Source organism: Syngnathoides biaculeatus, chromosome 11 (assembly GCF_019802595.1).
Source record: "Syngnathoides biaculeatus isolate LvHL_M chromosome 11, ASM1980259v1, whole genome shotgun sequence".
Lineage (NCBI taxonomy): Eukaryota > Metazoa > Chordata > Actinopteri > Syngnathiformes > Syngnathidae > Syngnathoides > Syngnathoides biaculeatus.
The window spans coordinates 15,650,662-15,663,780 of NC_084650.1; the positions used below are offsets into that span (position 1 = coordinate 15,650,662).

General features: G+C 43.2%; 1 protein-coding gene across 5 annotated transcripts in view; it reads left to right on the forward strand.

Annotated features, from left to right (window-relative positions):
• The window catches only part of si:dkey-237h12.3 (teneurin-3), a 257,105-nt gene that overhangs the window by 138,396 nt on the left and 105,590 nt on the right, over window positions 1–13,119 (forward strand). For 4 of the 5 annotated variants that reach the window (XM_061834126.1, XM_061834127.1, XM_061834129.1 and 1 more), the window contains 2 exons: window positions 1,589–1,827; window positions 11,325–11,450. In XM_061834126.1, the coding sequence (XP_061690110.1) occupies window positions 1,589–1,827; window positions 11,325–11,450 (365 nt within the window). The remainder of the gene's footprint in view (window positions 1–1,588; window positions 1,828–11,324; window positions 11,451–13,119) is intronic. The other variant, XM_061834128.1, reaches the window with a different exon arrangement.

Genomic DNA, 13,119 nt, shown 5'->3' on the forward strand with positions numbered 1-13,119 from the left:
GGGTGTTCAAATACTTTTCGGTTTTAAAATGGACGGAGATCTGCAAATTCAAGCTGTTGTCAAAGTTCAGGTTTTTTTCTTTTATTTCTTTTGGGCAGCTGGCGAAAGCGCAGTAATCCATGCCTCCGTTACATCTCTTCAGTATTTTATTTTGCAGTCATCGAGTCTTCCCTCGGATGTCCGCTTTTAATGCAAAACGCTGCTTTTCGCCTTCAAACTGGAGCACGTAGGAGGGAGCACAGCATTTCTATTCGCTGCGAGGTCTCAACCCACGTAACCTCTCTGGGCTGCTCCACGCCTGCGCTCCTGTCCGGTGCCAGTTCTAATCTTTGGCTTTTTAACTCCGCATGAGATTCCGCGTTGATTTGGTGTTTTGTTTTTGACGTTGCCGTTATTTTATAGTTTTGAATCGTCTTTAATTTTCACTGTTATTGCATGCTTGATGTTTCCGTGATGAATAACACGTTGTGTGCAGCCCTGGCTGTTTTTAAAATGCTTTCTAAATTGTTAGATTTGAGTTGAATTGAGTGGTGCATGTGGTACGCGGGGTCATCGCGTCCAGTTGCCGAGCATTTTTGGCCAGAGGGGGTATTAATCTACGAGCTGTGGCAAGAGTGGCGAGGAGGCTTAATTCATTTACTTAAGAGCTTTTCATTTGGGGTTTAAAAGTTAATAGGACGAAGGCCGCGTAATGCCTTTGATTAAAGCTTCTTAATTAGTGCAGGTATAATGGGCTATTAGCACAGTCTTGGTCGTACAAGGTCAAGCCAGCAAGGCGGGGTCGAGAGTCCATTGTATTTTTGATGTATTGTTAAAAAAAAAAAAAAATTAATAGCACCTGGCCCTGTGTATTATGAGGGATATTCATGTCTTCGTGTGTGTGTGTGTTTTGTTTTTTTTTTTTTATTTAGGAGGGGGGCAGAACTATGAATGTTTATGACGGTATTTAAACATGCTGCAGCTTGAGGACGGCAGCGTTCACATCCAACACGGTTTTTAAAAGCACAATAAAAAGGTGTCTCGACGAGGGGCGCGTAAGGAGCTGCGCGGGGGGGCTTGGTTTCGCTTGTGACATCATTCATCATCCTCCTCGCAGTTCAATCTGTGGCGTATAGTGACAAGCAGAACAATTAAATGCTCTTCCAGTGGATGGTAAACGGTACAATTATCTATCTATCTATCTATATCTATCTATCTATCATCTATCTATCTATCTATCTATCTATCTATCTATCTATCTATCTATCTATCTATCTATCTATATCTATCTATCTATCTATCTATCTATCCTAGATCATAGCTGGGACAGGCTCCAGCTTTCCGCATCCCTTGTGAGGATAAGCATCTTGGATAATGATCTCTTAGTTTTTTTTTTTCAAATATATTTTGTCAAATGAATTCTCTCTCTCTCTCTCTCTCTCTCTCTCTCTCTCTCTCTCTGCGAAAAAAATGTTCTTGTATTGTGAGAAGCTTCAAAGGCTTAAGAAACTGCTATCTTTGCTATTTGGCTAATGAAATAACGCATGGAAATTTAAGACTGGTTGTTTTGATACGATCAGCTCATTCGTTCAATCTCCTTTTCTGACAGGCACTTCCTATTTAAGACGGGCACGGGAAGTACCCCCTTCTTCGGCGCAGCAGCCCCGGGCTACACCATGGCGACGGGCACCGTCTACTCCACGCCGGCGCGTCCGCTGCCCCGCAGCAGCCTGTCCCGCGGCGCATTCAAGTTCAAGAAGTCACCCAAGCACTGCACCTGGAAGTGCACCGCCCTGGTCGCGGTGGCCGTCGCTGTGCTGTTGTCCGTCATTCTCTGCTACTGCATAGGTCAGTGCCAACATACACTACTTTAATTGGACCATGATGAACCGATTAATTTTGGGATCCATGTAGAAATAATATTTAAACGCTCCTTTTTTTATTAATTGAAACAGTCTTCTTCACATTACTGTTTACAATTTGACGTCATGAGACCATTGTTCTCAAAGAGAAGTGGCCGCGTAGCTTAGCGTGTCATCAGCAGGTTGTAACAAGATGCTTAGAGACTGGAAGAGTTACAGAAAGGCAGAGAAGTAGTCGTCTTTGGAAATGTATAGAGCTCGTGCACCTACGTCATAAAATCACGTGACCTTTGTTTACCTCGCCATATTTTCGGTCAAGCTAAGCGTTGCTCAATGCTAAGTCGGTTGGAGACCACACGGAAATATGTCTTGTAGCACGACGCCCAGAGGCTTGTCCGATACCGTCTGACATTTAGAAGGGGAAAACAAATGACGATACGTGAAAAAATTAGATAAACTCGATCTGGTGAGTAAGTCATCGAGATTTACACGGAAAAGTTTGAAAGCGTATAAAAGTCTGGACGCATACGAATACTTTGTTGCTGGATCTGTTCTCATCAGGAATAAATCCCATATAGTGACGGTTTTGACGGCATGTGAACTTGGAAGTGTGTTCGGCGACACCTTCACCTTCGCCGGAATCCATTGATCTTTTCAGCTAGTATTCAATACAAATACTAATATTTAAATAAATGACCCCTGGTTTTACACAAACTCACATTCATGAACTATGATTGGAAAAAAAAAATAAAAAAAAGAGGACCGAGTCGTCTCCACTGAATGTACACGGAAGCGATTGCGGTCACACATAATCTTCTAAACCACTGCAACAGACAGTTTTTTTTTTTTTTTTTTTACACGCATTGTTCTCAAATGAGCCAATTTTGCATTTTGAATACTTTTTGGTAATTTAGGATTGAGAAGAATAATTCCGACCTGAAATGAAGCGAGCGCTACTGATAGGCCTGTGTGTATTTTGGTTGGGCACCATCCATCACGTTTAATTGCCGAAATCCATCGATATTTTCTGGTCTTTTCAGCTGGTATTCCATAGAATATTTGTCTCATCTGTTGTGACAACACACAGCACAACAGGTCTCAAGTATTGTAAATATTCTCCTCCGGTTCAACGTCTCCCGCAATGTCGAGCGGCTCTGTTTGACCTGCAATATGGCGCCGTGAAAATGGTGACGTCACTTGCACGAGCTCTATTGGTCAATTGAAGCAGTGTTGCCCAACCTTCTTTGCATGATGAACCGATTTAGACCGGACATTTTTCTCACGGGCAGCGCAGTGGCGCAGCAGTAGAGCGTCGGCCAAACAGTTCTGAGGTGCGGGGTTCAATCCCGCCTGTGTGGAGTTTGCATGTTCTCCCCCGTGCCTGCGTGGGTTTTCTCCTGGCACTCCGGTTTCCTCCCACATCCCAAAAACATGCATTAATTGGAGACGCTAAATTTCCCCGAGGTGCGATTGTAAGTGCGACTGTTGTCTGTCTCCGTGTGCCTTGTGATTTCCTGGCCTCCTGCCTGTGGATGCAACTACCGCAATTAGATTCCAGTCCTGTTGTACACACTGAGCACATTTTGTAAAATGAGACCAGTTTATTTCAATAAAATTAGCAACATTGTATACATGTTACGTTACATACACGTGAATTCTTTTTATTCACATTTTCTCCGAATGACTTCCCCCATCTGTCCGTATTAAAACTCAAATGTGTCCCCTTGAGCAAAACAAGTTTGCCCTCCCCTGCTCTGTATCCACACAGCCTATCTGCCATTTAATTACCATTAAAAGACCGAAGCCGCCTATGCACAGTCTGCATGTTCTTCCTCCCACATTCACTATAAAAAAAAACCAAAAAAAAACCTACTCCCATTAGCGTTAAGATCTTTATTGTCCCGCTCACCCACACACTCTAAGCCACATAGACAGTACCACGGTTTACAACAATAAGAATTTATTACTGATTGTTCTACGTGTGAGAAAATTCACCTTATTTTTTGGATTTCTTCACTCCCAAGTGAAAGTGCAGTGAACAGCAGGCGTAAAAGGGGGGAGTTGCTCAAGGGCTCGATACCCGAAGGTGAATGTTAACGTCTCCAGAATGTACTCTGAGAAACAATGATACAACACTTTGCCATATCAGTGGATATCGTTGCAGCATTATACCCTGGTAGGTGGGTGTCGGGGGGAGTGCCATTGAGAAGTCTCCTCAAATTGCAGTTTCACGTAAAGACTGAAGGTATTTTGTCTGCCACAGCCACGCAGCTGAAATCAGAAGAACAAATCGGTTCAAAAAGTTCCATTCAGTCAGTTCACTCCAAAGATTTAATTTGAACAAGTTTTGTAAACAACAACACAAGTCGAGCCCTGTCGTCTGCTCCCCCCCCCCCCCCCGCCCCCTAAAAAATGGAACACCGTTCCTATCAAATCTGATTCAGTTCACATCCGCGCCATTTGTGTGCACCTCTTAATATAATCATAACATAGTTTAGTTTTGCAAATAATCACTTCACTTCATATGTAGTTGAATCAAGAAAACATCAGCCACTTTTTTTTTTGTATTATTATTACGTTCACCTCCAGTTGTCCTTCCGACTTTGCCAAATGAACAAGTCGCCTGTGCTCTTTGTGACAGTTTGTCACTGTCAATGAGACACCTGCGACTGTGGGGGAGGGGGGGGGGGGGTTGCAGGGAGCCATTTTCGGCAACAAAGGTAAAGTCAGGGAAGCAGTCAGTTCCAATGTGTTTCATTCACCAGCTGAAACCATGCAAAGAATGCTCATGATTTAAGATGATAATTAGCATGTCGTAATTAGCGCATTTGAAATGAAATGGAAAATGGAGGCAGCAGATGCCGACAACGCCTCCTTCCTTCCTTTTCAGTCCTAGCGAGAGAAACACACGACTCCATTATCTCCCGGTGGCATTAGACAATCTTCAGACGTGTCATTCTGTGAAATGGAACACCGCAGACAGGCTGCCTCGAGAGAGCGCGACGCCAGTCGCGCTTAATCTATAGATGTATACTGGGTTTTTTTTTTTGGGGGGGGTGGGGGTGGGAACCGTGAGGAAATTGCACACATCGTGATATGACTCAAATGCACCCGGCTCACTTAGCATCACTTCTTGGCATCTTCCTGCTTCGATTGGACGCACCTCTCATTAACTGGAGCTCATTCTTATCCCGAACCGTGCGGGAGGGGCCTGCCTACAATTGACACGTTGTATAAATTAAACTGTCAAACTATAGGAAAAGTTTTACATGGTAAAATTAACAATTGACTATTTTACAACCCATTTACAGTGGTACCTCTACTTATGAATGTCTCTAGTAATGAAAAACTCAGGTTATGAAACGTCTCCTTGGAAAACTATTGTCCCTACTTATGAAGGAAAATTCAGGATCTGAAAGGAAAAAATACGTGCTGGATTTGCGGCCCCCAATTCCACCGAACGTAAACATCAAGTATCTTGGTTTCTGTGGTGTGATAGAGCTGCTCTCCCATTGGCTATCGCCATAGCATCTTCCTGGCACCCCATTGGCTGGGAGGGCTGTCAATCTTTACCCATGATGCATTTTTTTTTCCCTTTGGACACTTGACTGGCACCGAAATGTCCTCTTTTCTGTTGGTTTCAGTTCAACATCAATAGGTTGTCTTTTTTCGGGGAGGCGGGATAAATGATTGTAGACAAGAGTAGCAGTAACATTTTGATTAGTCTAAGTTCTTAAAATATAAATATAAAAACAATAATTGCACCTCAAGAGCCCATTCACTGGTCAGAGGCTGAGTCTTCAATTCCATCCAGCCACCATCTTCTTTGCCGCTTATCCTTACGAGGGATCCGGGGATGGCTGGAATCTATCCCACCTGTCAACGGGCAGGAGGCGGGGTACACCCTGAACTGGTCACCAGCCAATCACAGGACACATAGAGACCAACAGTAGCACTCACAATCACACCTAGGAGCAATTTAGGGTGTCCAATTAATGTCGCATGTTATGGGTGATGTGGGAGGAAACCGGAGTGCCCGGAGGAAACCCAGGCAGGCACTGGGAGAACATGCAAACTCCACACAGACAGGCCCAGGATTGAACCCAGGTCCTCAGAACTGTGAGGCCAATGCTTTACCAGCCGATCCACCGTGCCGGCTCAATTACATCTAATTTAATTAAAATACATTTAAAGAAAATGATTAAAAACAGATTTGGAGGAGTACACACTTGGCTAGAGAGCGAGGGGACACTACCTGCCCCTTAACACAGTTTCGTCCACAACCCGTCCGTAATTGTGAGGATGATTAATTGTAAGTCTTAGACTTGCAGACTCGGTGTTGGCACAAGCCGACTCCAGATGGGCCGCATTGCTCATTCTGCTATCACGAGCGATTATCATGGCAGTCCGCATGAAGCATGACATGTGAATATTTTAATTTGCCACCTCACATTCGCTGTAGTCTCAAAAGATGCATGATTTTTTTTTTTTTAAACAAACCTCACATGATTTTTTTTTTTTTTTTCAACTCCAAGCTTATACTAACATGTTTCAAATGTACAAATCCAACTTTCCCCCCCAATTTATAGCCAGCAAAAGTTTTCCACGGGATGTATTCTTAACATCACGGATAAAAGGTCAGCTTTAAGCGGGAACGGGAGGATTTTTTTTTTTTTTTTTTCCACGGCGGACCATAAATATTCATTGCAGCGGGCCAAGGTTGCCAGAATAATTTATGGAAATGACGGAATATTCACAACGTAAATGGAGAACGGGCCCCAGGTGCAATGAAAGTGCTCAAGGAGGGAAAATCTGATTTAAGAGCCAATTGCCGCAAACATTGGAGAGCGATACATGGAGAGCGCTGACCTGTGAGTCAAAAAAAAAAAAAAAAGAGGACATGCCTGTGTTCGGATGACCGTTTCATGTGAGTTCCTGCTAAAATGTTATTTTTACATGACTGAATGGTTATGTGAAGGAGACTCCGGGTCGCATCAGCCACATTATCAGAATTAAGGTTATGTCATCAAATATATGTGTGTGTGTGTGTGTGTGTGTGTGTATGTATATATATATATATATATATATATATATAAATATATATATATATATATATATATATATATATGATTGGCCTTGGTTCTCTGACATAGACTATTTTGCATACATCACCTTATTTTTTGATATTGCGCTTTCAGGTAGTACATTTTATACTGTATATACAATAGTTTTATTGAGTTTTTATATTTATTATTTGTACTGTCGTCGTAGCACCGAAGGCCCCTCGGGACCTTCATTTCAATCCTCTTTTTGTTACGCATATTGAAGAATTGACAATAATAGCACCTTGACATTTGGTTGAGAATCAAATAAACAAATGCTCTACGTTTGACAATGTGGGGTGAGCTATACATGCAGTTGTTATTGTTACCGGTGTTGCATATATCTATAAAAATAAACAAAAAGTTGAATGTGAAATAAAATCTAGAAATGATGAGTAATTACATGTGGAAAAAAAAATAATTTTCAGTCGCACCTTATTTAAAATGTGGTTAATTTTCACCTTTTCCTGAAATATAATCAAATAATATGTTACTGGGGCAGCACGGTGGCTCAGCTAGTAAAGCGTTGGCCTCACAGTTCTGAGGTCCTGGGTTCAATCCCGGAACTACCTGTGTGGAGTTTGCACGTTCTCCCCCGTATCTGTGTGGGTTTCCTCCGGGCACTCCGGTTTCCTCCCACATTCCAAAAACATGCAACATTAATTGGACACTAAATTGCCCCTCGGTGTGAATGTGAGTGCGGCTGTTTGTCTCGATGTGCCCTGCGATTGGCTAGCGACTAGCACTCCCGTGACCCTTGTGAGAATAAGAGGCTAAGAAGATGGATGGACGGGTGGATGGATGGATGGATGGATGGATAGATGGAGTTGAAGACTGACCCTCTGACGAAAACATGCACTATTAATTGGACACTAAATTGCCCCTAGGTGTGAATGTGAGTGCTGGCAACCAGTTCAGAGTGTACCCCGCCTCCTGCCCGTTGACAGCTGGGATAGGCTCCAGCAAACCCCGGATTTCTCGTAAGGATAAGCGGGAAAGAAGATGGATGGAATTGAAGACTCAGCCCTCTGACTAGCGAGTGGGCTCTTATTGTTTTTATATTTATATTTTAAGAAGTTAGACTAATCAAAATGTTACTGCTACTTCTTGTCTACAATCATTTACCCCCCCCTCTCCGCCAAAAAAAGACAACCTATTGATGTTGTACTTAAATCAATAGAAAAGAGGATATTTTGGTGCCAGTCAAGTGCCCACTCACCGCGACCCTCGTGAGGATAAGCGGCAAAAAAAATCAAAGGATTATATTTTTCAGTGTAAATACTAGTATATATTGATCAATTTGAACAGCAGCAAGAAGACTCAGCATCAATAAATGTAGCAACATGATCAAAAACGACATGTATCAGTCGTCTATATGTAAGATGAGAATAAAAAAAACAAACATTATGATTAAGTAGATCACGTATGTACACCGGAGTAAACTCCAGCAACAACAGTCAGCAGGATTAAACCGGTTTTGTGTTTTTACACATATTTTTGAAAGTGATCCATATCCGAGATTCCCTAACAAAGCAATGATTGATAGACTTTCCGAAGCGGTTTTCACTCTCTTGTCTAATGCGCCCTTACATTTGATATCCTCTCAACCTCTCAAGTTGTTCACAGTAAGTCGATATCCATCTACCGAGGCGTCTGGAAAAACCTTTTTTTTTTTTTTTCCCCGCGCATCAAATGGCCCGGGAATAAAGATGCTTCCTCAGCGTTTTTTTTCTATAGCTGGCTCTCCGTCTTTGAAGAAGGAGATTGGTCTCTCTCTCTCTCTCTCTCTCTCTCTCTCTCCTCTCTCTCTCTCTCTCACAATCTCCCTCCCTTCCCTCGCCTCCCTCCGCCGTTGTTTCACCACGATTGTACCTCATTTGGCTCCCTCGAAAATATGCGCGGGTACAATTACGATGATGGCCTGAGAGCCAGGCGATATTTTTATTATATAACACTGACGCCCGCAAGCACACACACACACACACGCCCTCGTCTCCCTCCCTTTATTTAAAAGCTGCTGCCGCGTTCGTGATGCAGACCAGTGTCCTTGCCGCAGCTCTAGATATGAAGACTTAAGGACTTTCAGGGTGCCTCGTTCACGATGAACATTGTCGGCAGACTTGTCGTCGGTGATTTCACAGTGCTCGTCCTCCAGCATGAAAACATCTTCTGAAAAGCCTTTGTCACTGTAAATAAAAAAAATAAATAAAAAAAGTGACTGTTTGCTGCCATACTCAACATGTAAGTGGTACGAAGGCGGCTCCAAATACCGGAGACAAATTCCTTGTTTGTTTATAGAGCTAATTATGATTCTGATTGTGATACGCGCCACGTTATTTGCATGATACTCATTAGTCCATGCAGGAAACTTACTAACTGGTCACTAATCAAAGGAGGGGGTGATCATGGGATTTGGTGCAGTGTGGTATGCTTGGAATTATTAAGAACAGGACACAGACTGGGCCCGGTGGATCGGCTGGTAAAGCGTTGGCCCCACTTTTCTGAGGATCCGGGTTTGATCCCGGCCCTGCATATGTGGAGTTTGCCCGTTCTCCCCGTGCCCGCATGGGTTTTCTCTGGGCACTCCGGTTTTCCTCCCACATCCCAAAAACATGCAACATTACTTGGACATTAAATAAGTGCTTCTGTTTGTCTCCATGTGCCCTGCGATTGGCTGGCAACCAGCAAGTCAGATTCAGAATTTAAAGCACAAATAATGGTAACAATTTGTGGCCTATGGTATTTTTTCGAACATACCTCACGAGCGCCTTATTTGGTCCTCGCTGGCTACCATTCGCCCGCGGGCACTGCGTTGGTGACCCCTGGTGGTTTGGAGGTATCACTGTTTTGAGGTAAGAGCATGGTCAACGAACGTTTCCGACTGGTATATCAAGGCATTACTGTATTAAAACAAGCATTCACTTTATTTGCGTATCCCTTACAGCACAGGTGTCAAACCCAAGGCCCGGGGGCCAGATCTGGCCCGCCACATGATTTTATGTGGCCCGTGACGCCAAATCTAGTGTCAATTTCCATGATTCTTGTAAAAATCTGTACCAAAGTTTCAAATTGTCATATATCATAAATTATAAAGTTGAGATATTACAAGCATTTTTGTGTTCCCAAATGTGAATACTTGAAAAACACATTACCCTTGATTTCTGATTACAAAATTAGTTCATAAATTGATGATAGAAATATGATGAGATGATTGAATATTTTTGTTCCACAGTCATAACGGCCCTGTGAGGGGAAACTGGAGCAACAATGTGGCCCGTCAGAAAAATTTGTTTTCCAGTAAAGAAGATAGCAGCATGACATGGTTCTGTTCCAAAAAATGAATTGTATACAAACACTTAGACCAATTAGAAACTACAAAACGTCGTCTACAGGTGTCAAAAGCACCCGAAAGCCAAAGGTTTTATTCAAAAGGAAACATTTAAATCCTCACTTCTGGGGCACAGTTTAGGCCATTGCTGTGTTAATGTGCCGACACCGCTATGCTAACGGCAAGGAAATGTCCTAAAACAACGGGGCTCCTGCAAGTCGTGATGGAAACGACCGCTATCAGTGTCGCCTCGCTGCAAAAACGCACGCACACAAACGTGGCAAAGAATTTACTGGCTTCCCGAAGAGTCATACTGCTTGCGTCCTGTGGCGGCAAAAGTACTCAAAATTTAAGGAGAAGTATAAATACTAGTGGAAAAAATGATTCTGGTAAAAGTTGAGGTACTAATTCCACTTCTTTACTTTGAGCGGAAGTAAAACACACAAAAAAAAACAGCTACAGACTGGAATGGTGTACAAAGGTGAAATGGAATTTTTGCTGCCAAATATTTGTTTTTGTTTTTCCGGAGTAGACGAGAGTTTTTGAAGCCCAGAAGAGTGTAATTTTTAGGATGGCACAAGACAAACCTCGGAACAGAGCCCTGGCTTTGTAGTGTGACTGTGTGTCTTGGCCGATTAGGTTGGGATTAGAGAGACCGAGCCGAGGGACGGCGCTGATGTCTTTGTTTTTCCCACCTTACAAGACCCCAAAATCCATCAAGATTTCAACTGCCTCTGACTTTACTGCTCTCCGTTGACGCCTTTTTTCATCGATTCATATATCTGCAGAGGTTGAAATAAGTAACAACCGTAATTTGATGAAATAAGGAGTAGAAATTACCCATTTTCAATGGTCGGGTGTAAAAGTAAACATTAAGTAAACTACAGATACCTAAAAAAAAAAGAAAAAAATCCAATCAAGTACAGTAAGAAAGTATTTACAATTAGTAACTTTTTCGCATTGCTTGCGTCATCCTCCAGGTGGCTTATTTGTCCCGCTTAATTTGTTCATGTGCTGCCGCACGCCCACGCGGCTTCTCTGTGTACTTCGCAGCCATGCACCTTTTTGGCCTCAACTGGCAGCTGCAGGAGTTGGACAGCCAGCCGGCGTTCGAAAACGGCGGAATCGGGAAGCCCGGTCCCTCGCCGTCCAGCGCCGTCACGGCCCTCGCCGCCGACGGTGAGGCAAACTCGCCGCTTTTCTTTTTATGCATGTATGTTTTCACGAGTTATCGTCCATAATAACAATGCTGGCCCGACAACTCCACAATGTGCCACTAAATGTGTAAATGAGGCGGCGTGTTAATAATTAATTTCTCATTATGCGCGACTGCATCTGCGTTAGGGACGCCGTTACAATCTAATGAGATTCCATACAAAAGTACCGACGCTAAACCTATTGTGAAAAAACTGTGTGTGTGAAGCCCCTCGAGATATTTATCACGTATTAATAGTTTAAACCGTAAATATATAGCAAGCTACGACCCTAAAACAGTTTGTCATTTTACAATATTTCACTGAAAAAGAAAGCTGAATTAAATTTTAAAAAAGTGCAAAAAAAAAAATCGTAATTTAGCGTCATCCATCTGGTGGGAATGTTTTTCTTCCGCTCATTTGGACATTTATTCGCCTTGCCCTGGAAATGACCCCGAAATTGCTACTTACGAACAGAAGCTCCTTTCCACAAGCAATTTCAGGCACGGATCCTTGAGTCTATTTCGTGCCTGCTGTTACGGCAGTTACGATTGCCCAATTTCATGTTGATCAGTGAAACCAGTGTTTATAATTTTTTTGTAACGTTTTTTTGGCGTCGTTGTGCTTGATATCCCTACAATGCATCCATTTTCCAATTAATTTGAGTGCCGACAGCGTTCTCGCGAAGCAGTTTGGTGCGTGGTTGGTTCTCTTTGCATTTAAAACGCTATCCCAATATCACCGCCCCCCCGATTACGACGTGGGAACATTATACATGCAACGGCAAGTAGGCGGCACCATCTCGCTTCACCCTTAACACTTTAACGCCTCCAAACAAAAACTAATAGCAGCAATGCGGCGCGGAGGACGTGCATAGTAATGTATAACACCAGCTCATTGAACTCCGGTTACTTTTAAATCCTCATCGCTGTTAATGAATACGGCGCAGGGCAGCTTGTAGACTCTTTAAAGGGCGATCAATAGTGGCCGTTATTCTCCCCAGAGGTTACGCTTGGCTCCCAGTCTCGCCTTTGACTGGAGTTAAAGTGACAGCCAATGGCCTCATTAAACGCCAACAGCGAAGCAAGGCGAGTACTGTCTGGGCGCAAACACACTTGTGTGGACACGTGCGTACGTACGCACGCGCGCGCGCACACAAAGACCGACAGGGTCTACAGTATGCTTGTTATGCTCAACCACGTAACCGGTTTATTGCCGTTGTTGTCAAGTGAAAGTGGCGTTTAAAACCATATAAAAAGGGACTCTATTATGGACAAATACAAGGAGTGTCTGTGCCTGTCGAACACAACATTATGGAACATCTGGGCCTCAGCGTCTACTTGGGGAAACAAGGCTATTAGAAAAGATCCAGAAAAAAAAAGAAAACATAAATGAAGCAGACCGCGTGGAACCAAAAAGTGGGATAGCTTCTGAGATGTAAATATGTATGCGCAAAACATCATAGCGTGACCACATATCAGCGTTTACTTAGAAAAAAAGTAATTATTATGGAGAAACGAGGCGGCGCAGTGATGTATATTGACCTCACAGTTCTGAGGACCGGTCTGACGGTCTGAGCGCTCCCCCGTGCTGAAAAGTCTCCTTGTGATTTAATGCACATGCATTACTAACAGGGGAACTCTGGGTACGTAGCA